General features: G+C 43.7%; 1 gene segment (V, D, J or C); it reads right to left on the bottom strand.

The window, feature by feature from the left end:
* Window positions 1-200: 200 nt before the first annotated feature.
* Window positions 201-27441, bottom strand: part of LOC115461302 — a 1201995-nt gene continuing 1174754 nt past the window's right edge. Inside the window, 2 exon segments of the V gene segment in view lie at window positions 201-759; window positions 7105-7139. Of these exon segments, the coding sequence occupies window positions 431-759; window positions 7105-7139 (364 nt within the window).

The following is a 27441-nucleotide window of genomic DNA, read 5'->3' as shown; positions in this document are numbered from 1 at the left end:
TATGCTCACATCCATTTTTAGTAAATAAGACCCATTACAAAAAATGGGACCTATTGTTAATAACATATGTTATTTAGTAAAGCTTTCACCCATAAGATGTATCCAATAAGGTACAACATGGTGGTAAATAAATATAATAAGAATATATCTAGTATGATAACACAACATTGATTTCCCTGCTTAAAATAATTCAACAAACATAGAGCAGATTCATCTTTTTATTCATGTATTCACTATTCAGACTTTACATGATAAAAACAGGAAAACAGACTTTAAAGGCTATTGCAGACAGCTTATATTCAATACATTCAGCGACTGACAGAGAGCAAAGATCTTAACTCTGACTGCTGATAAGAATTATACAGTAATATTTAAAAAGGCAGAAAAAAGGCTAAGAAAGAAATGAATGGCTACTTGTTCCCTGAGAGAACTATGCTGAACACTCTGATCTCTTTAGACTCTTTACGATAGGTGATGCCTGAGTCTCGTGTACAACCTTACAGGTGTATGCTTCATGACTCATCCATTTGTCACGAGTGAAAGTGAGGGTACTGCTCTGGCTGTACGTGAGGTCAGTGTCTGATATCTTCTCACTTTTCTCCACACCCTCATTGATGGTTTTTCCATCTACCTGCCACGTCACGTCCAAGGTACTTGGATAGAACCCGTTAATGGTACATACAAGAGTTGCTGACCCCTCAGCAAGCTGCTCTTTTGAAGGTGGGAATATGGATACAGTAGGTGCTTTATTTTCCTTTCCTGCTAAAATAAAATAAAAATGCAACATTTTAATGATGAAAAACATTGTAGAGAGAAGAAAGCAACAATTATACAATTGTGCAAACAAATCGTCAGTTCTAAGGCGCTTCTAAACAGCAACCTCTGTGTTTTTGATCTTCTGTTCTCCTCTGTATTCTCCAGAAATTATCGTATTTCCCACTTTGTAAGATGGGCATTATCCCTAAAAATGTCAAAACAAATTTCATTTCCCTAATTTCTTTGCTGTAAATTGGTGTGTAATAATATTTGTATGGTGCATTGTACTATATATCTTTAAGATTTTGGAGATCTTTGAACTCACTCTTTTTCCCCTTATTTACTTTTCATCTATTTTGTCTCCCCCCCCCCCCCCTCCTTGTTTTGCCATTGCAGATTCCCCTCTGTATAAAAAAATAACTTCTTCGGGGGTGTTTTACAAAGGCGCACTAGAGTTTTTTAGCGAGCGCTAAAAATAAGCATGCGTTAAATGCTAGAGATGCCCATAGGAATATATGGGTGTCTCTAGCGTTTAGCATGCGGTTAATTTTAGTGAACACTAAAAATGTTAGCGCGCCTTTGTAAAAGGACCCTGAGTGTCTTATATTTACTGCCCACAATACTGACATGGTCCATAGAGAGAGGGTGAATCTTGCTGGTTTTAATTCCCCTGCACAACGGTCAATTTTCAAACAACTCTACTAGTTACTGCATGTCTAATGCCCAGCTTTGTAATGGAGTCTTTTGTCTAACTGCCTCCATCTCCTCTTTCTACTGATTATTTTCCAAGTCAACTGTTGGAAATAAAGATCACTATTTAATTAAAAATATAGGGCTATGTGCAAACTACTTGTCAGTATCCTAGGGGGACCCAGTCTTCCCCAAACTGTTCCATTCGCCCCAAACCAGGCCCAGGAACTTCCGGACATGCACCTCCCCCGGCCCAGGTAATTATTATTTTTTTTTTAACCCTTTGCACTAACTAATCAGGATCAAACACTTATAACAGAACACATTAAAAGGAACAGAAAACAAAATTATGTATCAAACTACAAACAGTACAAAAAAATGTTCACACAAAATCCCTCAGAGTCTAAAGGACATGTCTATGTTTGACCACATAATCAAGACAAAAATGTACTCGAATTAAGTTAAAGAGCCACATCTTTACAGTTTTTCTAAAGGTCGTATCTTTATTTTCTAACTGGGCCAGAATGAGACACGTATTCCATGGTGAAAAGATTTTCCAAGGTTGTCCTACTGGTGTGTTCCATACATGTATTCCTGGGGATTCTATATAGCGCGCCTAGATTTCTGTGTGGAAATCCAGGCACATTCTATAACCACATGCATATCTTAATTTGCTTAACAAATTTTTAACAGCACTTAACAAGCAATAATGAGCACTAATTGGCAATAATTACAATTTACGAGCACAACTCGTAAAGCGATTCTGTAATGAACTGCGCCTAAATTCTAAAGTGTGCAGTTCAAAATGACTGCACACAGTTCAAAAGAAGCATGGAAATGGGTGTTTTGTGGGTGTTCTAAAAATTACACGTGCAGTTATAGAATAAGGTCCCGTTCGCATAAATCTATGTGCAGGAATATATGCCATATTTTCATTGGTGTAAATGGCCACACATAGTTTTAGGTGACATAATATCAACTAAGCATATTCTATATACCATGCCTAAATTTAGGCTAGGCTTATAGAATACACTTAGGCAGAAATGTTTTCCGTGCTGAATTTTTAGGTGCCATATATAGAATCTGGCCCATTGTGCTATATGTTTACAAAAGGGTCATGCACTCTACAACACTTACAAAACCATTAATAATTTGATACATTGCACTAGAGACATAAATTCCAAGTACCTCTAATTGCTAGATGGTCTTAAAAAATAAGCTAGAGTTAGGACAGGTTTGTCAATAATTCTGTTATAAAGTATATTGTCCATAGCATTCTTCAGGGCTTTAGTGATGTAATTCCTATCTACAGGGACCAGAATGCATTCCAATTGTGGATAGTTAAACAATGGGTATAAATAACTAACTGGTCAGAGCTGGTGTCCATGTATAATATTCTGTCTGCTTCTAAAAGAATCTAGCATATGTATTAAGGTAGCACTGACAGATATAAAACATTCCTTTGGAGTTGAAGGGGATCCAGGTTTACTGTACTATAGGTTTATTGCTATGTCTTATTGTACCCTGCTCTATATTTTCTTGCCATTGAACTGGAAGAATAAACATTTTGAAATTAAATTAAGGTCCCCTTTCATGAAAGCTCTTTAGTACAAGTTTTATGTCTGTTACAGCTAAGACTGTATTCTCTGAAGATACTTTGCACAAATGCAGAAGAGAGCAAACACCTACTCCATAGGGTCCTTAGTGAATACAGGTGACCTCAAGGCTTTTCCTCACTGTGGGGCCCTTTTACAAAGCAGTGGTAGGGCTAATGCATAGGGTAGTGCGCGTCAAATCAGCACTACTGCCCGGGTAGTGTGCCCACCCAGTGGTATTTTCGAAGTTGGCGTACATCGATTCAAGTGGTAGAAAATAATTTTCTAGTGCCGGGGAGCGTTCCCGGCGATAATTAGCAGCATGGCCATGTTGGCGCGTGCTGCATGGTTACCGTGTAGGTAGTGCATGAACCTTTACCACTAGGTCAATGGGTGATGGTAAGGGTTCAGGCCATAAATAGGCGCACACTACGTTTCATTTGAGCACATGCCCATTTCTCCGGCCCATTAAAAAAAATGCCCTTTTTCCCAGTCACCATAAAAAAATGGCCCACCGTGCACCAAAAATACGTGCCCATACTACCGTAGGACACTTTTTTTTAAATTGCGGCTTAGTAAAAGGACCCATGTGCGCCAAGAAGACCCTCCAGATACTTAGTACATTATATTTAACCTGAAAGGACTGGAAAATTGTATTCTTGGTTCAAGCTTAACAATTCCCCAAAGCCTGCTGGAAGGATTAAACCAGGCTTGTCCAAGTTCAGCCAAATTTTTAGGATATTCCTATAATAGTCCACCTAATGTAGAGAATTGATCTTGACAGATTATGAGGGCATCTATAATATCAAAAAGATTGAGGGCCTCGTTTACTAAGACGCACTAGCGTTTTCAGCGCATTCTAATATTTAGCGTGCCCTAAACGTTAGAGATGCCCATATATTCCTACGGGTGTCTCTAAAGTTTAGCACGCCCTAAATATTAGCGTGCACTAAAAACGCTAGTGCACCTTAGTAAAAGATCCCCTGAATGAGCTAAAATTGCATCTAAAAGAAAGCACAAAACATATTTTTTTAAATAATAAATTAAAATGAAATGACAAGATCCTGTTCAGACAGACAGTAATACCGGGTATGAAATTTATAAAAGAATAACTGCATTACAGCCAAGACAAAAAACATTGAATAGATGGAAAATTAAAAATATATATAGAGAGAATGTAGGGGATTTTGTATTTTATCTTTTCTGACTGAGGAAAGTTGGGCTACAAATACCATGATGAGGGTGCTGGGACTGGACAGGGCTGCCCCTGATTAGTTTAAGCAAAACCTGAATAAAGAATAGTGCTATTTAGTGCTTCAGCGGTCTTAGGAGTAATGACTGCGATAAATGGAAGTTTTATTGTAATAACTACTATAGATGACAACCCAAGCAGAGAGAAACAATTATCAGAGCACTGCTCTACTATAACATGAAAGGAAAATACAGATTGGTTTGAAACAGATGTGTACTTGTTTGCAATTTTTTTAGATTTGTATACCGCTGTGATCTTTTTAAGTCTAAAAGCTTAGCAGTGTAGTAAATTCAATAAACTGTAACTTGTATGATGTCGGACTCTCTAGATCTTGTGCAGTAAAAATACTTTTAAAGTGTCTGAAGAACTTTTATCATCAGCACATTCTTGTGTTCTTTATCAGTGAATACTTTAAGCCAGTCATACACAATAAAGAACAGTATTGCACAGCTCTGGAACCGATTGACTTTGGAAGCCAGGGCACCTCATAATTAGTATATTAATGGGGCTGGATCTGCTCTCCTACTCTCCTCTCTTGCTCATTATTCTCAGTCAGAATTGCTGGAACCAGGGCTGACTGCTCTTGAGCTCTTCAGTCTGGTTACACAGCTGCTGATGCTCAAAATACCAAACAGCGGGGGAACAGGTGTCCAAAGAGGTGTAGAGCAGAACACCAGCCTAATAACAGATCTTAGGGCTACGATAAAAACTTAATGAAAAGGGTTTTTTTTTAAGTTAATAGGTTGTTAGGGACCTGTAAGCAGGAGCCCTGTATACTCCTAGCCACTTCAGTGATATACTAAACTAGATAATTCTTTTTATGTTTCACATGGACTTTGTGAGTAAATATATTACTACAAAAGCATATGTATGCACTAGATATATAGCTTATAAAAGAAAAGCCATGAGTAAACTAACATGGGAAATGCTCAGTCTATATTCAAAATAGCCAATAAGGGAGAAATTTCCTATCACTAGTAATTTTTACTCTTCATGTTTAAGGCCTTATTTAGCATAACGGATCTGGATGCTTCAGTAAGCTTTTAAAAGTGACACCAATTGTCTGATTTAAACTTTAAGCAAATATTATTTCGTTTTTTTTATTACAAAATCGAACCCTTCAGCTATAACCAAAACACATTTTTATGGTGTTAAAACGTAACTTCTATTGTTAAGTCAATTCAGAATAATAACTTTATCCATATATATTTAAATTTATGATTTTTATACAGACTGAATTAACCTTTCAAAAAAATTCCTTTTCAGTTCCGTTTTTCTCAGTTTAAAGTATATGTTTTTACTAAAAATTCCTTCTAAATGATGCACAATCTGTTGCTGTGCCCACAGGAATAACATGGGTGCAGCCACAGACAGTACATGATAACATGTAGTAAACATTCCCCCAAAGTGATCTGAAACAAAGAACTAAAAATTCAGATCCATTGTCAAACCCGAGAGACCGCTGATGTATTTCTAACAGCAGTCTATGCTGAAGTGGTATGAATTTATCATCAAGGGGCTCTTATTGCTACCAGTTTCTGTACAAAACAAGGAGCTACAGAGAGCCCAAGGATCCCATTTCAGCTCATCATTGGCAGTGTGGTTCTGAGAGATTATGAAGAGTTGTATTTGACAACCTCTACAGCCAAGTTCATTAGCTGTACTAACATAGATTGTGGAGATGTTAGACTTTTTCTTGGATAGACTCTCTCTTTATCCAATGACATTATGTGGAATTACTCTACTGGTTGGTATGAAACAATGAGCATGAGAGAAAAAAAAGAATTATTTTTTCTAAATGTATGAGGTGAATTATCAAAACTGAAAGCAGCATTCAGTTTTAGAGTGAGAGAAAACACTTACTTTTTATCTTCACTTAAGTCCCGTCACCGAGAGTGAACCACATTGATCACTCAGTCCCTATCTCCTCTACCAAAACAATTCTGTACTCAAAGAGAACCCTGTTAAGATTTACCTGAAAAGTGACATACGATGCCACAATCTAATTCTTTTGCTTAAAGATAAGGACATTTAGAGGTGTAGTTATCAATTAGGGCTACCATTAAAACTTATTTTACCACTAATCCATTCTCTTTTAACCCAGGTCCCATTTCGTGCAATGAGACCTACAATAATTGGGGTTAACAGTAAAATCGCACATCTTAACAGCAGCTCATGTTGATAACTTCTCCCCTTAACAGTTTAAGAATTTATGGTCAGGATTGATTCGTACATACCCACAAATAAATTAGAAAAGAGTAGAAAGCATCCTAGTGTCAAAGCAGAAACTGGCGATTACCATGCGGCAAATAAAAGGCCATGGGAATTGAATGGGCTTTCTGTCATTTGCCGCACTGAGAATTGGTAGCGCAGCTTTGTAAAAGAAGCTCTAAGTAAAGCCATCAAATGTAATAACCAGGAGTCCTTTTCTGACATTCTTAAGCACAAGTTTCACTATGAATATTCTTAAACTAGACATATTTCATGCCTAAGGCCAAGATAACTTCATAGACAATCTAGGACCATTTTTATTTTTATAATTAGGGCATGAAGTAGAATGTTTTATTCCTTTTTAAAATGTTAGAGTTATGAAAATTCTTTATAACATTTCCTGGTTCTAGATGGAAATACCCTTTCTGATTCCTATGCAGTATGCCTATATTTTCTTTTTGCTGCATTACTCATATACTTTCTAGCACTTTACAGTACCTGAGATATAAAGTAGGTAATAGAATTAAAACTGAAGAAAATAAAATGCCACAATTATTAGGGAAATTAGCAGTATGCGTGGAATGATCTAATTGTACTCACGTTTGATTTCTATGCTGGTTCCTCCACCGAAAGTCCACCACAGTGACTGCTTTCTACTTACCACATGTACAGAAACCTAGGGCTTTACTTTCAAGTCAGTTTTTTCTGGACTATTTCAAAGGGAACACATTTTGAAAGTAGAGTCCTTATCTTGTCTCTAGTCAAAATACTTTGAACTCTGCCATGTAAGACCAACACTGAATCAGTACCAAGACCATTGGGGCACTGTGGATTACCTTGTAAAATTTTTAAAAAGGTTGTAAACTGTGAAAACCTGAGAGGGCATAACATGTCTGAGGAGATTTACTTACTTTTTATCTCTAGCTTGGTTCCTTGCCCGAATGTGTACCACAGTGCTTACTTCCTATCCACCCTCTGTACAAAATCCTTCTCTACATGTTATCTGATGTTTTATACATTTTTACTAAGTTAAATATGAATACCAGTAAATTAGTTAGATTTAGATTAAACTCATTAATATTTATCTATTAAAATATACATAGGGAATATATTCCTGGTTATTGTGGACAGATGGAATTATTACACTGATCAGATATACTCATTACTGTACTACACTGGTAAGTAACTAGGTGGATCCATCAAGTGTAACAGCCAGGAGTCTTTTTTGACAGAGTCACCATGAATATTCCTAAACTATTTCACTCCTAATACCAGGATATGTTCATGGATATTATCGGGCCATTTTTACTTTTATAATTACAGCATGAGATAGAATACTATATTATCTCATAAAGAATTTTCATCATTTTAAAATGTAAAAACCTTTCCTGGTTCTAGATGGAATATGCTTTCTGATACATATACAATATGCCTATATTTTACTTTTGCTGTGTTACTCTCATACACTTTCTAGCATTTTCCAGTACCTGAGAAGAAGGCTTCAAAGCTAAAACTGAACAAAATTGTAAAAAAAGAAAAAAACCACCCCAAAACAACAAAAACACATCTAAAACATTAACAATATGAATGAAATGACCGAATTATACTCACAATTGATTTCTACCTTGGTTGCTTTACTGAATGTCCACCCTAGTGTTTACTTCCCATTTACTCCTCATAGAAATTAAAGTTCAATTTGCATTTGCTAAAAGCTGTATTTGTCAATTAAAGTGTAGATTGAATATAAAGTTCTAGTTATCATGGACAGGTGGAATTATTGCATGTATTAGATATCCTCATTATTATACACTAAACTAGGTAGATCTATCTAGTATAATAACCAGGATTCCTTGTAAATAAATACACTTTAGAATTTCTTAACTTTTCATCTCTAATTATTAAGATATTTTCATGGATATTTTAGGGTTGTTTATACTTTTATAATTAGAGTGTGAGGTAGAATACTAGACTACTTTTTCTCACATTTTAGACTCATGAAAGTTCTTTATAGCATTTCCTGGTTTTAAATGGAATACACTTTTTGTTACATATGTGATATGTCTAGATTTTGTTTTTGCTGCATTACTGCTGTACACATTCTAGCGTTTTCAAATGCTTGAGGTATAAAGCATGCTACATAGTTTTTAAAAAATCAATTCAGTGCCACAACTATTAAGACATTAACGGAGAAACATGGAATTGCCAGATTGTACTCACGTTTCATTTCTACCTTGGTTCCACTACCGAAAGTCCACCACAGTGATGAACTGCTATTGTTTCACAGTACAAAAACTATGCAAAAAGGGGAGGCACTGATAGAACCACCAAAGCTAATTTCCCTACAGAGATTGCATTCAGTTACCCGAGTCTGGCAGTCCATAAAAGCGTTTGGCTAATTTGTACTGTAGAATGTGGATTATATTAGAGTGAATAGTGCTTTTTGAAAAGACTCAGGAGTCCTTTTACTAAGATGCGGTACAAGGGGGCCTGTGCTAGTGTCAGCATGTGGTTTTGATGTGTGCTGAGGCCCCTTTTACCGTAGCAGGTAAAAGACTGTCTTTGTTCAGGAAAGGAAACGGCTGTATGGTAAGTTAACTATTTGCCACGTGGCCATTTCGGGGGAAGCGCTTACCGCCACTCATTGAAGCGGCGGTAAGGGCTCCTGCACTAACCCAGTGGTAACTGGGTAAGCACCAGCACTACAAAAATAGAAAATATTTTTGTAGCGCCAGAAATGGCGCACGCTGGGGGTGGGAACTACTGTCAGACAGTTCTGGATTGGTGCATGGCAACAGCAACCCTTTAGTAAAAGGGCCCCTCACTGACTTCAAATGTTTTTTTTCACGCGTGCTGAGCATGTGAAACTGGGCATATCTGTTCCAAGAAGCAACTAGAAAACTGAGCAGGCTCGAGGAAGGGGGAAATCTCTGTACAGCTGTAGCACATTTCTGGTAGCATTGCTCTAGGAGAAAGGATGGAAGGGTCACTTAATTTGATACTGTGAGGGCATGTTTGTTTCTTTGTTTATGTTTATTAAAATCTTACTATACTGCGTATTCCAAACAAGAGGACTAGGCGGTTTACAACCTAAAACACAAAAATATGGAAAAGGAACTTCATTAAAACAGGAAAGCAAAACAATCTTCACACAGACACAATCAACGTAATTGTACAATGAAATGTCAACAGGCACCACAGGCCAAGACTACCGATAGAGACTCTATAGGATCCATCCCGAAATGCTAAAGAACAATAATAAGTCTTCTGGAGAGACTAAAATGGAGCAAGAGAGGCTTCGGAGCAGATGTGAGCTGGGAGAGAATTCTAAGATTAGGAGCAATAAAATAAAAGGCAGAGTGTCGTGTGGATTCCAGACATACCTGCCGGGGCCCAGGAAGAGCCAAACAATCGGTCTCAAGTGACTGGAGTGCACGGGAAGGGGTACAAGGAACAGTCAAAGATGAGAGAGAAACAGGAACATCTGAGTGAAACGCTTTTTGGGCCAATACCAAAATTTTGAAAGAAACTCAAAAATGAACTGGGAGCCAACTCAGCTGACATTCTACATTATTCAGTTCAGTCATAGCAATTGTTGAAGGGAAATCTGCACTGAGTATGCAGACTGTTCCTTTAGGAAATTCAACGGGTCAGCAAGCAGATACTGTACAAAAGCCCCAAGTCTGCCACTTCAGCTGAAGTAACGTTTCCATTTACTAGAGTGCTCCTAGCGCTTCTATGTCACAGCTTGCATGCTAGAAGGGCCTCATTACATAATCTTTGGGGGGGGGGTCCTTTATTATATTTCATTGAAAAAAAATGATATAACAGGTATATTGATACAGAAGAAAAAAAATTGAGTTGGAGCACATGTAAGATCATTATCTGGAAAAAGATCCATATACAAGGTAAAATAGTGAGTTCAGCTCCTAAATTAGTCCTAAAACTTTGGGGGGGGGAGGGGGGGGCAGAGATCACAGAAAAAAACAAGACAGTAACAGAAGAAAGTACCATGAAAAGGCCTAACACGGTCCTGCTACATTTTTATACAGTAAGTCAAGATCTAACCAGTAACCCGAGTTCCTTCCACACTGGCTAACCTTTTATTCTGTAAAAAAATATATTTTTTTAATTGCTCAGGATCAAAGAAAACATATCATAGATTTGCAAAATTAACTACACACAAGGAAGATGCAAAGCAAAGGAAAAGCCAATAGCTCTAGTCTGTTGGCACAAAGCAAAAAATAAATGTCCGCATTGTTGAGTTAACTTTGTAGCATTAGGAAAAATCCAAATTCTTTCACCTAAGAAGAAAACCTGTGTGGTGCTTTCCAAAAAATACAATTTCACAATCATATAAATATCTTGTGAAAATCCAAATGAAACTAGGAGAGTGGCTCTATCAACTTCATCTATACCAGAGGTTGCTCAAGCATTATCTGGATTATCTAGGGAAGGCAGCACAGCTGTTCCCTGATCTACAATGTCCGCACGTCTTCTGTAGGAAGATAACAAATCTTGGTTCTTTTATTTTAAACCACCTTGATATGCTTTGGTTCTAAGGATGATCAAGCACATTATTTATTAATAATAATAGCCTCCCTTAACAGGTGACACTCAAAACCATTTTAGATGTCATGTATGACAATTGTGTGTGTAAACAGTGGTATCTATACTAGGGATGTGCACAGACCAAAAATAAAAAAGTTTGGTTCTTTGCAACAGTTGTTTTTCTGATTTTCAGGCATTATTTCTTCTTCATTTGACCTTATACATTTTTAGGCACACATTGCATATGTGAAATCAATTGTGCGTGTGTTAATTGAGGCATATGTGCATACACGATATGTACACACTTCAAAATTTTAGGTGCTCAAATGAAATGAATGCGTGTTTATCAATGCACACTCCTAGTTTACACATGTAGTTTGCATGCACATGCAAATGATGATTTTAGAATGTGGTTATTTACACATTCGTCGTCGATGATACGCTGAAACCTTCTGCTCAGTGTGCTGCTGCGGCTAGGAAAGCGAATAGAATGTTGGGTGTTATTAGGAAGGGTATGGAGTCCAGGTGTGCGGATGTTATAATGCCGTTGTATCGCTCCATGGTGCGACCGCACCTGGAGTATTGTGTTCAGTACTGGTCTCCGTATCTCAAAAAAGATATAGTAGAATTGGAAAAGGTACAGCGAAGGGCGACGAAAATGATAGTGGGGATGGGACGACTTTCCTATGAAGAGAGGCTGAGAAGGCTAGGGCTTTTTAGCTTGGAGAAGAGACGGCTGAGGGGAGATATGATAGAAGTGTATAAAATAATGAGTGGAATGGATCGGGTGGATGTGAAGCGACTGTTCACGCTATCCAAAAATACTAGGACTAGAGGGCATGAGTTGAAGCTACAGTGTGGTAAATTTAAAACGAATCGGAGAAAATTTTTCTTCACCCAACGTGTAATTAGACTCTGGAATTCGTTGCCGGAGAACGTGGTACGGGCGGTTAGCTTGACGGAGTTTAAAAAGGGGTTAGATAGATTCCTAAAGGACAAGTCCATAGACCGCTATTAAATGGACTTGGAAAAATTCCGCATTTTTAGGTATAACTTGTCTGGAATGTTTTTACGTTGGGGGAGCGTGCCAGGTGCCCTTGACCTGGATTGGCCGCTGTCGGTGACAGGATGCTGGGCTAGATGGACCTTTGGTCTTTCCCAGTATGGCACTACTTATGTACTTATGTAGAACTGCCACTGGATGTACAGTTTCAAAGAGGGTTATTCTAGGCATGATTTGGGCAGTTCAAAGGTATTAGCACTGATGCTTTTCACTAGAATATACTCATTATCCAAACAACTGTTTTTACTGACCGGATCTGGAGGACTAGCCAAATGGTTAGATATCCAGCGGTGCCCAGTGTTGGTCCTTGTGATCTTGGGCAACTCACTTAGCTTTCCATTGTCTTAGGTACAAAATTAGATTGTGAGCCCTCCAGGGACAGGGTAATACCCAGTGTACCTGAAAGTACCTCATCTTGAGTGCCGGGGAAAATGGTGGAGACTATTATTAAAAACAAAATTACAGAGCACATCCAAGGACATGGATTACTGAGACCAAGTCAGCACAGCTTTTGTGTGGGGAAATCTTGCCTGACCAATTTACTTCAATTCTTTGAAGGAGTAAACAAACATGTGGACAAAGGGGAGCCGGTTGATATTGTGTATCTAGATTTTCAAATGCCGTTTGACAAGGTACCTCATGAAAGGCTACAGAGGAAATTGGAGGGTCATGGGATAGGAGGAAATGTCCTATTGCGGTTTAAAAACTGGTTGAAGGATAGGAAACTGAGAGTGGGGTTAAATGGGCAGTATTCACAATGGAGAAGGGTAGTTAGTGGGGTTCCTCAAAGGTCTGTGCTAGGACCGCTGCTTTTTAATAGATTTATAAATGATTTAGAGATGGGAGTAACTAGCGAGGTAATTAAATTTGCTGATGACACAAAGTTATTCAAAGTCGTTAACTCGCGACAGGATTGTGAAATATTATAGAAAGACCTTACGAGACTGGGAGACTGGGCGGCTAAATGACAGATGACGTTTAATATGAGCAAGTGCAAGGTGATGCATGTGGGGAACCCCCCCCCCCCCCCCCCCCCCGAATTATAGCTACGTCATGCAAGGTTCCACGTTAGGAGTTATGGACCAAGAAAGGGATCTGGGTGTCATCGTCGATAATACACTGAAACCTTCTGCTCAATGTGCTGCTGCGGCTAGGAAAGCGAATAGAATGTTGGGTATTATTAGGAAAGGTATGGAAAACAGGTGTAAGGATATTATAATGCCGTTGTATCACTCCATGGTGCGACCACACCTTGAGTATTGTGTTCAATTCTGGTCGCCGCATCTCAAGAAAGATATAGTAGAATTGGAAAAGGTGTAGCGAAGGGTGACTAAAATGATAGCGGGGATGGGACGACTTCCCTATGAAGAAAGACTAAGGAGGCTAGGGCTTTTCAGCTTGGAGAAGAGACGGCTGAGGGGAGACATGATAGAGGTATATAAAATAATGAGTAGAGTGGAACAGGTGGATGTGAAGTGTCTATTCACGCTTTCCAAAAATACTAGGACTAGGGGGCATGCGATGAAACTACAGTGTAGTAAATTTAAAAGAAATCGGAGAAAATGTTTCTTCACCCAACGCATAATTAAACTCTGGAATTCATTGCCGGAGAACGTGGTGAAGGCGGTTAGCGTGGCAGAGTTTAAAAAGGGGTTAGATGGTTTCCCAAAGGACAAGCCCATAAACCACTACTAAATGGACTTGTGAAAAATCCACAATTCCAGGAATAACATGTATAGAATGTTTGTACGTTTGGGAAGCTTGCCAGGTGCCCTTGGCCTGGAGCCGCTGTCGTGGACAGGATGCTGGGCTCGATGGACCCTTGGTCTTTTCCCAGTGTGGCATTACTTATGTACTTATGAGCCACTACTGAAAAAGTTGTCAGTAAAATCAATAATGATATTTTGCATGAAAGCTAAATATAACAGACCTCTTGCTGATGCGTTCTCCCTCAGCCCATTTCAGATCCTGCCTTAGAGAGAGGGTTTGCACATATAAGTACTTTTCACATGTGGTAACAGCTCTTTTTATGTATATCACTTAGTTCAATAGAGTTTCAACACAAAAATCTATGCTAATGTGCAGATATGGCAAGTCTAAGGAGGTATCTCACCTCTTACATTTACTGGCTGCTTGTAAGGAGTCTGCCAGGATATCATAGGACTGCAAATGGAAAAGACTATCTGGTGTGAAAAATGCAGAGGCATAGCCAGAAATCCATGGGAGGGGGGCTGGAAAGGGCAGGCCCCACATTTTCTCTAAGCTCTTCTCCCTTCCCTTCCTCCCATGTTAAAAAGCATACCTTTGCTAGTGGGGATGCTCAAGCCCCACCACAACAGAAAGATATACTGCCTTTCTGTGGTTTCTGCAACTATATTCAAAGTGATTTACATAGTATATGCAGGTAATTATTTGTACCTGGGGCAATGGAGGGTTCAGTGACTTGCCTTGAGTCACAAGGAGCTGCCGTGGGAATCAAACCCAGTTTCCCAGGATCAAAGTCCACTGCACTAACCTGTAGGCTACTCCTACAGTGGAGGATGACTTCCAAACATTGACTGTTGTGCTTTGGATACACCGTGGGAGGGGGAGTGTTCCGAATGTTTCCCTTGTGGTTGATGCCCACGCCTTGTCAGTCCCAGAGGTTCATTGCCTGAGCCTCTAAGCAGCGAGGAGGGTGGCAGCTTGCTTCAACTCAGAAACCTCTTTGACTGGCAGGGGCTTAGGCATCCCCACCAGCCATTAAACTGCTGCTGCAATTTGGAGGGGGTCTGAGTCCAAAGTGTGAGGGTGAAGGCCCCCTCATGGCTATGCCACTGAAATCAAGTCCCTGGACACATTTTCTTTAATCTGACAGAACAAAGAAGTTTCTGTTTTATTTCTAAAATCAAAAATCTTCTTGCAGTATTAGACCAATAGGATTGCTAAGTGCTTCTCAACTCTCTCCTGAAGGCAAACCGAGCCAGTTGGGTTTTCGGGATCATAACAATGAATATGCCTGACACACATTTGCATATATTGGAGATCCACTGTCTGGAAATATATCTAGTACACCTTCATCCTGAGTGTGCCTCTGGGAAAGGGGTGAGAGGCACTGTAATGTGCAGTATTAGTTCAGCATATTTTATATCCAATGTGCTTCACAATCAATAAACAATTACTCACAATTTTATCTACCATGGGTGTATACAAGACTTGAGAGGTATATTTACAAAGCCATATAGACTATTGTATGCGGGTTGTAAGGTCCAGCTTCTGAAGAAACTGCAGACTGCCCAGAACGATATACAACAAAACAAAGTATGTTAGTGCTACACCTCTTCGCCTGAAACTGCATTGGCTCCCTATGATGTTCTGCATAACCTTCAAACTTTGTACTATAGTTCACAAGATACTCTACGGTGATGTCCCTGGTTCTATGAATGGCCTCATTGATCTACCAGCCAGGAATAGTATCCGCACATCTCGTACCTATATGAATCTTCACTATCCTAATTGCATTGGCCTTAAATATAAGTCGATCTACGTGTCCAATTTCACCTATTTAAGTACGCAAATGTGGAATGCATTACCTAAAGCAGTGAAAACGATACCTGATCATCTGCAATTCAGGCGATCTTTGAAGACCTATCTGTTTTGTGCAGCCTACCCCGCTGTTTCTGAATAGCAGCCTCAACTCTGCACTGATTTAAAGACACTGTTATTTTTTTATATCTTTGCCATTTATTGTTCCCATTTAACCCTACCTTCCCTTACCCTGATTCTATTTGTATTTGTTTAACATCGGCCATATTGGTGCTCCCAAATACGGTGACTTGCAAGCCACATTGAGCCTGCTATTGTGTGGGAAAATGGAGGATACAAATGCTGCAAATAAATAAAATATTAGGGTGATGTTGATTATGTTAAGCAGCTAGAATGGTTATGTCGTAGCTGTTAGAACACACCTGTGCTAATGGCTACCTTACACTAAAAGCAGCAAGTGCAGTAAAAGTCCCTCACTAGCTGCTTAGCATGGGTAGGGACAGGATCTAGACAGGTCACTGGTGGAGAAGGAGGTAACATTAAATGCTGCCACATCACCATCAGTTCAATAGAACAGCCCAGTCCCCCAAAGAACCATCCCTCCTATCCCCCCAATAGGTCCTGCCTAACAATCAGAACCCCCTTGCCACAAATACAAGTCCCTCGTAGACAGAAGTCCCCCAAGCACTCCAAGGACTCACCTGGGTATCTCCCTTGTAGTCTAGTGGACTAGGGTGGGAGTGGTCCCTCTTCACTCCTCCCCCAGAGCAGCCAGGATTCAAAATGGATCTGTGACTCCTAGTGGTAGTCTTGCAGTACTACCGTTAGGGGTCATCCAGCCAGTAGTACCGCTCCCTCACCCTGCCTTGTTTTCTTCCTGACAGCATATCATGAAAGCCTGACCTGCTCAGCAGTCATTCATTCTTCGGGCTCAGAATTGAAAGTAAGAGTCCAGGAATTGTCTTAGTGCTAGGAGGCACTGCACAACAGGAGACCACTTTTCTTTGCAGTCAGTGTCTGTGTTGTATCTCACAGGATCTTGTCCAAGAAGGGCATGAATATATTTTGCCTCAGCCCATGGGGCTCTATGCTACAGATCGCCATGATGGGATAGAAGTCCCCAGTGCCAGGAATATGAGTTGGAGGCATGCAGATCAACTGTGCTTAATCCATTCTCTCTACTTGGGCTATTCCAGCCAGTGTTAGTGCTGCTTTAACCCACTCACTCTGCCTTGGGGGCTTTCTGGTCAATGTTGCTACCACTTTAACCCACCACTCACCCTTGCCTTGGGGTCTTCTAGCCAATATTAATGCTGCTTTGCTCCTCTCCCAGTGCCTTGGAGTCTTCATGATACTCTTACTGCCCATTGCCCCTCTCAGTGTCTTGCAGTACTGTTGCCTCTATTCCAGACAAGCTTTAATCAAGTTTAAATGATAATGAATAGAAACTCCCACTGATAGAAAAAAATTGTTTGTTCTAGACTTTAATGGAAATGAATGAAATGAGGTGGCAAATTATTTGGCAGCCAAAAACTAACCGAAAGATGACCCGAACCGTTAAGTTTCTCCATGACATCCCTACTGTCTAGTTCTGCAATTTTCAGAATGGTTTCTGAACCATAGTCAGGTCTCCCTAAAGTTCCAGGCTCTATCCATTTTCCCTCTTTTACATTCACATGATTTTACATCTTCCACACTTCACCTTCTGAACAATTTATTTGCATGCTCCCCACTACCCTGCAAACTGTCCCACCCCAAAAACTTGCCTTTTTGCTGCTGTCTCACTCCCTGCAAACTGTCCTATCCCTCAGTATTACCCCACCCTCACAATTTCTCCAGCAGCCCACAAGCTGCATCCCTGCAGAGGGATTGGAATGAATTCCAGGACCCATGCTTTACGTGGAGGGGCATAATCAAATGCGAACGCCCATCTCCATGGGCATCTATGTCCGCGAATGGGTACGTGAAGGGGCGGTTTGAACCATATTTTCGAAAAAGATGGGCGTCCATCCTTCGTTTCGAAAATACGGTTTTTGTACGGACCAAATGCCATGGATTTGGTTCTGAGATGTGCAGGGTTTTTGGTTTTTTTTTTTTGCGATAATGGAAACTAAAAACGCCCAGCTCAGAAACGTCCTAATCCAAGCCATTTGGTCGTGGGAGGGACAACTGTACAACAGTACCATAGCTCTTAGGGGTGAAGGGGGCAAGTACATGTGGGTTTTAGAGGCCTCCCATTTACCACCACAAGTGTTACAGGGAGGGGGGGATGGGCCTGGGTCTGCCTGGCTGAAGTGCACTGCAGTACCCACTAAAAGTGCTCCAGGGACAGGACTTGTTGCTGCTGTGTAACCTTGGCACACCAGTCCACACCTGAAGACTAATCTCTCGGAAAAAGTCCTTTATTTGAATAAGCATGTTTACTGACAGTTAACTGCAGATCAGAGGTTGTGCCCAGGGGTGTGCTGGTAAATTGTTAACAGGGGGCTCTCTCTCACCAGCAAAGTAAAAGAGAATTCAGGAGGGGCCCAAGCCCACATTTTGGGATCCATTTGTTAAAGTATCCATGGAGAACAGGCTCCCAAAATTCTTAAAAACTTAACAAACGGCTCTCAAGAGCCTGAGAGAGCCTGCTCCAGCACACCACTGGTTGTGCCTCACTGGCAAAGAGTCTCCCTGGTACTGAGATTAGCAGTAGGTCAGAGCTGGCAGAATGCTATACAATGCCCACTTTCAGTAACGTGGGTAACACATGAAAGGGAGCTAAAACTGGCTTATAAAAATGGCCACTACCGCATGGACTACCGGAAACACAACAGGGCACACTCTGACCCAGTACGCAGGGGGAAAAGCACCATGGGAGTAGAGCCTATCAACTACCAACATTGTGAGCATTGAACACAAGCTAGTGGAATCACGGAGCCCACTACCCTACACCCACCACAATGCATTGCTGATGTGACTCTGCAGTGTGCATAACAGAAAAGGTGTCACACTCACCCGAGAGCCACATCAGAACCAGGGAAAGGCTGTTACAGGATAGAACACATTCTGCTGTCATGGAGGTGGGTACGGCATTTGAGGCTGGCATAGAGGCTGGAAAAAAAAAAACTTTGTAAAGTGGGTTTTTTTTTGGTGGGAGGGGGTTAGTGACCACTGGGGGAGTCAGGGGTGGTCATCCCCGATTCCCTCCGGTGGTCATCTGGTCATTTAGAGCACCTTTTTGGGACTTGTTCGTTAAAAAACAGGGTCCAACAAAAGTGATCCAAATTCGCGCTAAAAACGCCGTTCTTTTTTCGATTATCGGCCGAGGACGCCCATCTCTCCCTGGCCGATAACCATGCAGTCCCGCCTTCACCACGCCTCCAACACGGCCCCGTCAACTTTGCCCGTTTCCATGACAGATTGCAGTTAAAGACGACCAAAATCGGCTTTCGATTATACTGATTTGGGTGCCCACGGGAGAAAGACGCCCATCTCCCGATTTGGGTCGAAATATGGGCGTCTTTCTCTTTCGAAAATAAGCTGGATAGTGTCCTCACTTTTATTTATTTATTTCATTTTTAGACATCACTGTGGTGTGATCAGTGTCACCAAACTATCACTATTAAACCCACATATATTACTGTGGCATATATACGTTAATACTACCCAGGTTAACTTCATTTATTTTATTTATTACATTCGTATCCCACATTTTCCCACCTATTTGTAGGCTCAATGCGGCTTACATAGTACCTAGAGGCGTTTGCAGACTCCGGTGTAAACAAATACATAGTGAAGTTGTGGTAAGATAAAGTTCATGTGGTATAGCCACATAAGGGAATCATGCCACGGAAGGGTTGTGTTATGTCCAATACGTTTTTTTTTGTGTTGCAGAGATCAGGCATTTATGTTGGATTGGTAGGGTATGCCTTTTTAAACAGGTAAGTTTTTAGTGTTCTCCGGAAGTGTAAGTGGTTGTATGTAGTTTTCAAGGCTTTTGGTAATGCGTTCCACAGTTGTGTGCTTATGTAGGAAAAACTGGATGCGTAAGTTGATTTGTATTTGAGTCCTTTGCAGCATGGGAAGTGCAGGTTTAGGTACGTTTGTGTTGATTCAAATATGTTTCTAGTTGGTAGGTCGATCAAGTCTTATGTGTCCTGGGGCTTCACCGTAGATTATTTAGGATGTACTCCCTTCCTTTTTCTACCCCTTAATATGAAATTACATATTTGGTTTAGAGCAGTAGGTAATGTGCAGTGTTAACACTACATCAACAGATTTTTGAGCTCCACATTAAAGCCAACATTAAAACACATAAAAGACCTTTGCGGTTCCAAAAAATTTTTTTGAAGTCGAAGCCAATTATACAGAATATATTGAGACGCCACGTCAGCAAGGAACCGCAAAGGTCTTTTTCAAGACCACTCGACTTCAAAAATTTTTTGGGAACCATAAGGATCATTCAAGACCATTTTATTTCAAGATTCCACCCCTATTCGAATCACAAGGCACATTTAAGACTCCTGAGGCAGGCCGTGGCCGAAACACAGTTACTGTGTCGAGTCATTGATTAAAGTAGTATTTTGGAATTCATTTTCCCGTTTCCCTGGAGTCATTGGTCCACTGCCCACTGATCTTCCTAGGTACTTTTTAGAAAGTAAACAAATGTTTATCTTTATAATTGATCCATATTTCAGTTACCTGTTATTGTTTGCTGATCACACTTTTTTGGTTCATTGTTCAATATTTTTAAGACAATAAACAATTTTCCGTTTATTGCCGCTGCTATCTGGACTGATAAAGAATCCTGGTAGTTTGTGTGTTGGGTCTCTGAGTGCTTTCTGGGAACTGTGAAACCACTGGGAGTGTGACCTCAGTAACCTAGAAATCACTGGGGATAATTTGAGAGCGGGAGACTTGCCCAGAGACGGTTGGGACCCAGTCGGTGGGAGGAGGGTGCTAATGTAGAGCACAAGCGGCTGGTGCAAGTATACCTGAGCTGTGCTGGGGATAAACCCTTTAAGTGGTCATGAGGTAACTCCAGGCAGGTGGCTAGACGTTTCGTGACACCTGGGCTGTACATACTGCAGCAGGGTAAAATTATGTATCATACCTGATAATTTTCTTTCCATTAATCATAGCAGATCAATCCATAGACTGGTGGGTTGTGTCCATCTACCAGCAGGAGGAGATAGAGAGCCATCTTTTGCCTCCCTATATGTGGTCATGTGCTGCCGGAAACTCCTCAGTATGTCGATATCAAAGCTCCATCCGCAGGACTCAGCACTTAGAGAATTACATCCACAAAGGGACACTCTGCCCAGCTCACCTCTGCCGAAGCGGGGGATAGGAATCCACCCAGCTCACCACCGCCAAAGCGGGGGAGGGGAACCCACGCCTGCCGGCGTGGGGGGGGGGGGGGACTGGCTTATCCTGCTACCGCAACCGCAGGAGGAGCTGGCTGACCCTAACACCGCCGAAGCGGGAGGGATACAAAGCTACCCTACTGCCGCATGAAGCGGGAGGGAGCGCCGGCATAATTTAGATATCAATCCAGCCACCGTCGAAAAGGGGGGAGAGGAAGCAGCAGCTCACTGTAACGCAAATTCGTCCCAACTCAAGGAAAATCCAATCGGAGAACTTGAACACGAAGTCCTCCCGAACAGGAACTGAAGACTAAACTTGAACCTGAAATATAACCAGAACACAAACAGTACAGATATCTGGGAGGGGCTATGAATTGATCTGTTATGATTAATGGAAAGAAAATGATCAGGTATGATACATAATTTTACCTTCCATATCATCATGCAGATCAATCCATAGATTGGTGGGATGTACTGAAGCAGTACTCACCCAGGGCGGGACATGGAAATCCCAGAATGCAACACTGAAGCTCCAAACTGGGCCTCGGCCCGAGCAGCCACATCCAAGCGGTAATGCCGTGAGAAGGTATGAGCCGATGCCCAAGTTGCCACTCTGCAAATCTCTGCGAAAGGAATGCTGCTTGGGGGAAAAGTTCCGCTTGAAGGAGGAGGAGGAGGAAGAGGAGCCCGACTTGCCCGGGCGATACCGAGGGGCTTCCTGAAAACGGCCCTTGGAGGAACCAGGGCGAGCACTGCCAGCCCGTACCCTGACCTCCGGCAACCTCTTGCCTTTGGACGTGCCGAGCTCCGTCACGATCTTGTCCAGCTCGTCCCCAGAGCAGCTTGCCTTTAAAAGGCAACTTGGCTAGGCGAGATTTGGAGGCATGGTCAGCAGACCAGTGCTTAAACCATAGACACCTACGGGAGAGACCGACTGAGCCATACCCTTAGCTGAGGCTCACAAGACATCATACAGCAAGTCTGCCAAATAGGCAAAGCCCGACTCCAGGGCCGGCCAATCCGCCCTCAAGGAAGGATCCGAGGGGGAGGCCTGCTGCAAAATGGTCAGGCATGCCCTGGCCACATAAGAGCCGCAAACCGAGGCTTGCAAACTCAGGGCGGCCGCCTCCAGTCCTGAAGGTCCTTCAGGGCAGTGCCACCTTCCACCGGCAGAGCCGTTTTCTTAGTCACCGCAGTGATTACAGAGTCCACTGTGGGCCAGAGAAAGGCCTTCCGTTCACCCTTCAGCAGGGGTTACAAACGGGCCATGGCCCTAGCTACTTTAAGGCTCGCTTCAAGGACATCCCATTGAGCCGAAATCAAGGTCTGCATGGCTTCATGAACGTGGAAGGTTCTAGGAGGGCGCTTAGTGCCCAGCATAATAGCTGAGCCTGCCGAGGCTGAGAGAGGGCCTTCCTCCGGAGAGGAGATGTTTAAAATGCTCATAGCCTGCACTAACAGGTTGGGCAAATCCTCTGAGCGAAAGAGCAGTGCTGCAGAGGGGTCACCCGCTCTCTCCAAGCAGGGATCAGCCTCCTCCAAAGAATCCCCTAAGGACCTTTGGGAAAACTCAGATAAGCTGCCCTCATCTACATCTGAGGAGACAGAGTCCCCTAGGGCCTGGAGATCCACCTGAGGGCGTTTAACCATGGACGCCTCATCCCCTTTGTCAGACAGGGGAACCGGGGCAGTGTTTTGCATAAGAAATGCCTGATGCAGCAGTAAAATGAACTCAGGGGAAAAACCCCCCAGCCTGTGCCCCTCTGCAGCCTGGGCAACAGCCCTAGAGGCACTCTCAACCTGCGCTCCTAAGAGCGGGGGAGGCGCGCGCACTCAAAATGGTGTCCGCTGCGTCGCTCGGCAAAGGAGCCGCACGGGAAGAATGGCGCTTCAAATTCGCCAACTTTTTACCGCCGCCCAAGTCAAGGGCGGCCATCTTTTTAGAGTCTCCCACCTCGAGGGCGGCCCAAGAAGAAGCCGGCCGAGCAGCGTGGCCGGCGAAAACCGGAAGGTGGCCAACGGGGGATGGGCGCCTACGGCGGGAAACCCACCAAACCGGAGGACAAACCAGCGAACTCGCTCAACTCCGAAAAGGCTCTCCCTCCGATCCCCCCGCTTCCCTGCTAGGCGTGCGCACGCGGTCCGGAGAGCGTCTTTTCGCGCCCTTACCCTCCGACACCATTAGCCACGAGGAGAACGTTCGGGGAACCCCCTGCCTGCTCAAGAAAGGTAAAATTACCTGCTTCACGCTCCGAGCTGCAACGAATTGGATGTCCCAGTGAGCAGCTACAAGGAAAGCTGTAGATTCAATAGCGCTTTCGTTTTTCTTATTTTCTTTTTTCAACGGAGCCAGCGGGAGGGGGGAGAAAAGGATGGACCTGGAACCACCAAGTTTACACTTGCTCAAAAGATCTCTCAAACCCAGGTACTCAACAGAACCTAAACAATTAGGCTTGGAGACCTAGCCAGAGCTGCTGCTGTGTGTGACCACCACCTGCTGAGATAGAGAACATACTGAGGAGTTTCCGGCAGCACATGACCACATATAGGGAGGCAAAAGATTGCTCTCTATCTCCACCTGCTGGTAGATGGACACAACCCACCAGTCTATGGCTTGATCTGCATGATGATATGGAAGACATGTTTATCCACTCCTACCCTAGCTGAGATAATATTTAACCATCTTTCTGACCTCATGTGCACCTTTCTTTAAAAATTCCTCTTACTCTCTTACCTATCTTTATATGTTAACAATCTTTTTGACCTCATGTGCAACTTTCTTTAAATTAGTCACCTTATTTTCTAACTTCTCTTACCTATCTATATATTCCACCTTTGCTTATACGCTACACTGTCAATTAAAATATTCTATCATGTATTCTGTTAACATTGTAAGGTAAAATTATGTATCATACCTGATAATTTTCTTTCCATTAATCATAGCCGATCAATCCATAGACTGGTGGGTTGTGTCCATCTACCAGCAGGTGGAGATAGAGAGCAATCTTTTGCCTCCCTATATGTGGTCATGTGCTGCCGGAAACTCCTCAGTATGTCGATATCAAAAGCTCCATCCGCAGGACTCAGCACTTAGAGAATTACACCTACAAAGGGACACTCTGCCCAGCTCACCACCGCCCAAGCGGGGGAGGGGAAATATTCCAGCGCACCACCACCAGGGTGGTGGGTGGGAAACCACACCCGCCGACACGGGGGGAACTGGCTTATCCTGCTACCGCAACCGCGGGAGGAGCTGGCTTACCCTAACACCGCCGAAGCAGGAGGGATACAAAGCTAACCTACAGCCGCACGAAGTGGGAGGGAGCGCCGGCATAATTTAGTTATCAATCCAGCCACCGCTGAAACGGGGGTAGAGGAAGCAGCAGCTCACTGTAACACAAAATCGTTTCAACTTGATGAAAATCCAGTTGGAAGAACTTGAACACGAAGTCCTCATGAACAGGAACTGAAGACTAAACTGGAACCTGAAATATAACCAGAACAGTAAAATACTAATATCTGGGAGGGGCTATGGATTGATCGACTATGATTAATGGAAAGAAAATTATCAGGTGTGATACATAATTTTACCTTCCATATCATCAAGCCGATCAATCCATAGACTGGTGGGATGTACCGGAGCAGTACTCACCCAGGGTGGGACATGGAAATCCCAGAACGCAACACTGAAGCTCCAAACTGGGCCTCAGCCCGAGCAGCCACATCCAGGCAGTAATGTCGTGAGAAGGTATGAGCCGACGCCCAAGTTGCCACTCTGCAAATCTCTTTCAAGGAGACAGATCTGGACTCTGCCATCGAAGCCGCCTGTGCTCTAGTAGAGTGTGCCTTCAGCTGAATAGGTGGAATCTTCCCTTCAGCCACATAAGCTGCCGCAATCGCCTCCTTGACCCAACGTGCCACAGTAGGCTTAGATGCCTGCAGACCCTTACGAGGGCCTGCGAACAGCACGAACAGGTGATCCGACTTCCTGAAATCATTGGTCACTTCCAAGTATCTGATGATGACTCGTCTAACATCCAGACATTTGAGAGCAGGGTACTCCTCTGGGTAATGCTCCCTATGGAAGGAGAGTAGACAAAGCTGCCGATTCACATGGAAGCGAGAAACAATCTTGGGCAAGAAGGAAGGCACTGGGCGAATAGACACGCCTGCCTCAGTGAACCGCAGGAATGGTTCTCTGCACGAGAGCACCTGGAGCTCGGAAACTCTTCTGGCTGAAGTGATAGCCACCAAAAAGACCGCTTTCAACGTCAGGTCCTTCAGCGATGCCCTCGACAAGGGCTCAAAGGGCGGCTTCTGCAAGGCCCGTAGCACCAGATTGAGATTCCACGTAGGCACTATCAGTGCAAAGGAGCAGGTGATTAACTCCTTTGAGAAAGCACACCACATCTGGCTGCGAAGCCAGGGAAGCCCCTGCAGATGACTCCTGAAGCAAGCTAGAGCCGCCACCTGGATTTTCAGCGAACTGAGCGACAGACCTTTCTCCAGACTCTCTTGCAGGAACGCCAACACTGAAGATATTGGAGAAATGAAGGGCGATAGAGAGCCTGCCTCACACCACGATGCAAAGGTACGCCAGACCCTGGCGTAAGTGGTAGAAGTAGAGTGCTTCCTCGCTCTCAGCATAGTGGCGATGACCTTGTCTGAGAAGCCCTTCTTCCTCAGACGCTTCCACTCAAGAGCCAGGCCATAAGACCAAAGGGGGAGGGATCCTCCATCACCATGGGACCCTGATGCAAGAGGCCCCGCTCCGCTGGCAGCCGCAGAGGGCTGTCCACTGAGAGTCTGATTAAGTCCGCATACCAGGGGCGTCTAGGCCAATCCGGATCCACCAGGATCACCCGGCCCGGATGCTTTGCCACCCGGCTTAGAACTCTGCCCATCATGGGCCAGGGTGGGAACACGTAGAGAAGCTCCTGTGCCGGCCACTGCTGGAGAAGAGCATTGACTCCCAGAGATCGAGAGTCCCGTCCTCTGCTGAAAAAACGCGGCACTTGGAAATTGGCCGAGGACGCCATCAGATCCAGGCTCGGCTGGCCCCAGCGCTTTGTGATGTCCAGCAACGCCCGAGCAGACAGCTGCCACTCTCTGGGATCCAAGGTATGGCGACTGAGAAAGTCCACCTTGACATTCATGACTCCCACAATGTGGGCCGCCGACAGCTGTTCCAGATTCGATTCCGCCCACAGGCATAGCTTCATGGCATCCTTGGCTAGAGGGGCGCTCCTGGTACCTCCCTGGCGATTGACATAGGCCACAGCCGTGGCATTGTCCGACAGGACCTGTACAGGCCTCAGCACCAGTACCGGGAAAAACTCTAGAAGCGCCAACCGAATGGCTCGAAGTTCCAGGAGGTTGATGGACCACTTCGTCTCTGCAGGAGACCAGAGGCCCTGCGCCATCCGTCCCAGGCAGTGGGCTCCCCAGCCCGTCAAGCAGGCGTCCGTCGTGACGACAACCCACTCCGGGGTCGTAAGAGGCATTCCTGCGGACAGCTTGACTGGCCTCAGCCACCAACTCAGCGCCTTTCGCACCGCTGGATCCAAGGGAAGGCGTACAGCGTAATCCTCCGAAACTGGAGTCCACCGCCGCAGAAGAGAGTGCTGTAGTGGTCTCATATGGGCCCTGGCCCAGGGCACTACCTCCATCGTGGCCGTCATGGAGCCGAACAGCTGCACATAGTCCCAAGCCCAAAGAGTAGAGGAGGCTAGGAACCGGTCCACCTGGGCCCGAAGCTTGACGCTCCGGTTGTCTGGCAGGAACACTCTGCCCACTTGGGTGTCGAATCGAACTCCCAGATACTCCAGGGACTGAGTCAGGCGCAGCTGGCTTTTCTCCCAGTTGATGATCCATCCCAGGGAGCTCAGAAGAGCATTGACCCTGTCTGTAGCTCTCCCGCACTCCGCATAGGAGGGGGCTCAGATCAGCCAGTTGTCCAGATAGGCAGAGGTAAGCTGCGATGACCACCATTACTTTGGAGAAGGTCTGCGGAGCAGTAGCCAACTCGAACGGGAGGGCTCTGAACTGGAAGTGTCGGCCCAGAACTGCAAAGCGCAGAAAGCGCTGATGAGGCGGCCAGATGGGAATATGTAGGTAAGCTTCCTTGATGTCCAGGGATGCCAGGAATTCTCTCTTTTTCACCGCAGCTGTTACTGAGCGGAGAGTCTCCATCCGGAAGTGCCGTATCTTTAAGGCCCGATTGACTCCCTTGAGGTCGAGGATACGCCGCATAGCACCTCCCTTCTTTGGCACCACAAAGTAAATGGAGTAACGTCCCTTGCCAAGTTGATCTACTGGCACTGGGACCACCGCACCCAGGCGGATCAGGTTGTCCAAAGTCTGCTGCACTGCTGCCGCTTTGACTGGAGACTTGCAGGGAGAGTTTACAAACCCATCTCTTAAGGGCCGGCAGAACTTTAACTTGTAGCC

Source organism: Microcaecilia unicolor, chromosome 2, assembly GCF_901765095.1.
Source record: "Microcaecilia unicolor chromosome 2, aMicUni1.1, whole genome shotgun sequence".
Taxonomy (NCBI): domain Eukaryota; kingdom Metazoa; phylum Chordata; class Amphibia; order Gymnophiona; family Siphonopidae; genus Microcaecilia; species Microcaecilia unicolor.
Note: the sequence above shows the minus strand (reverse complement) of the source record. Positions and strands in the feature narration are given on the sequence as shown.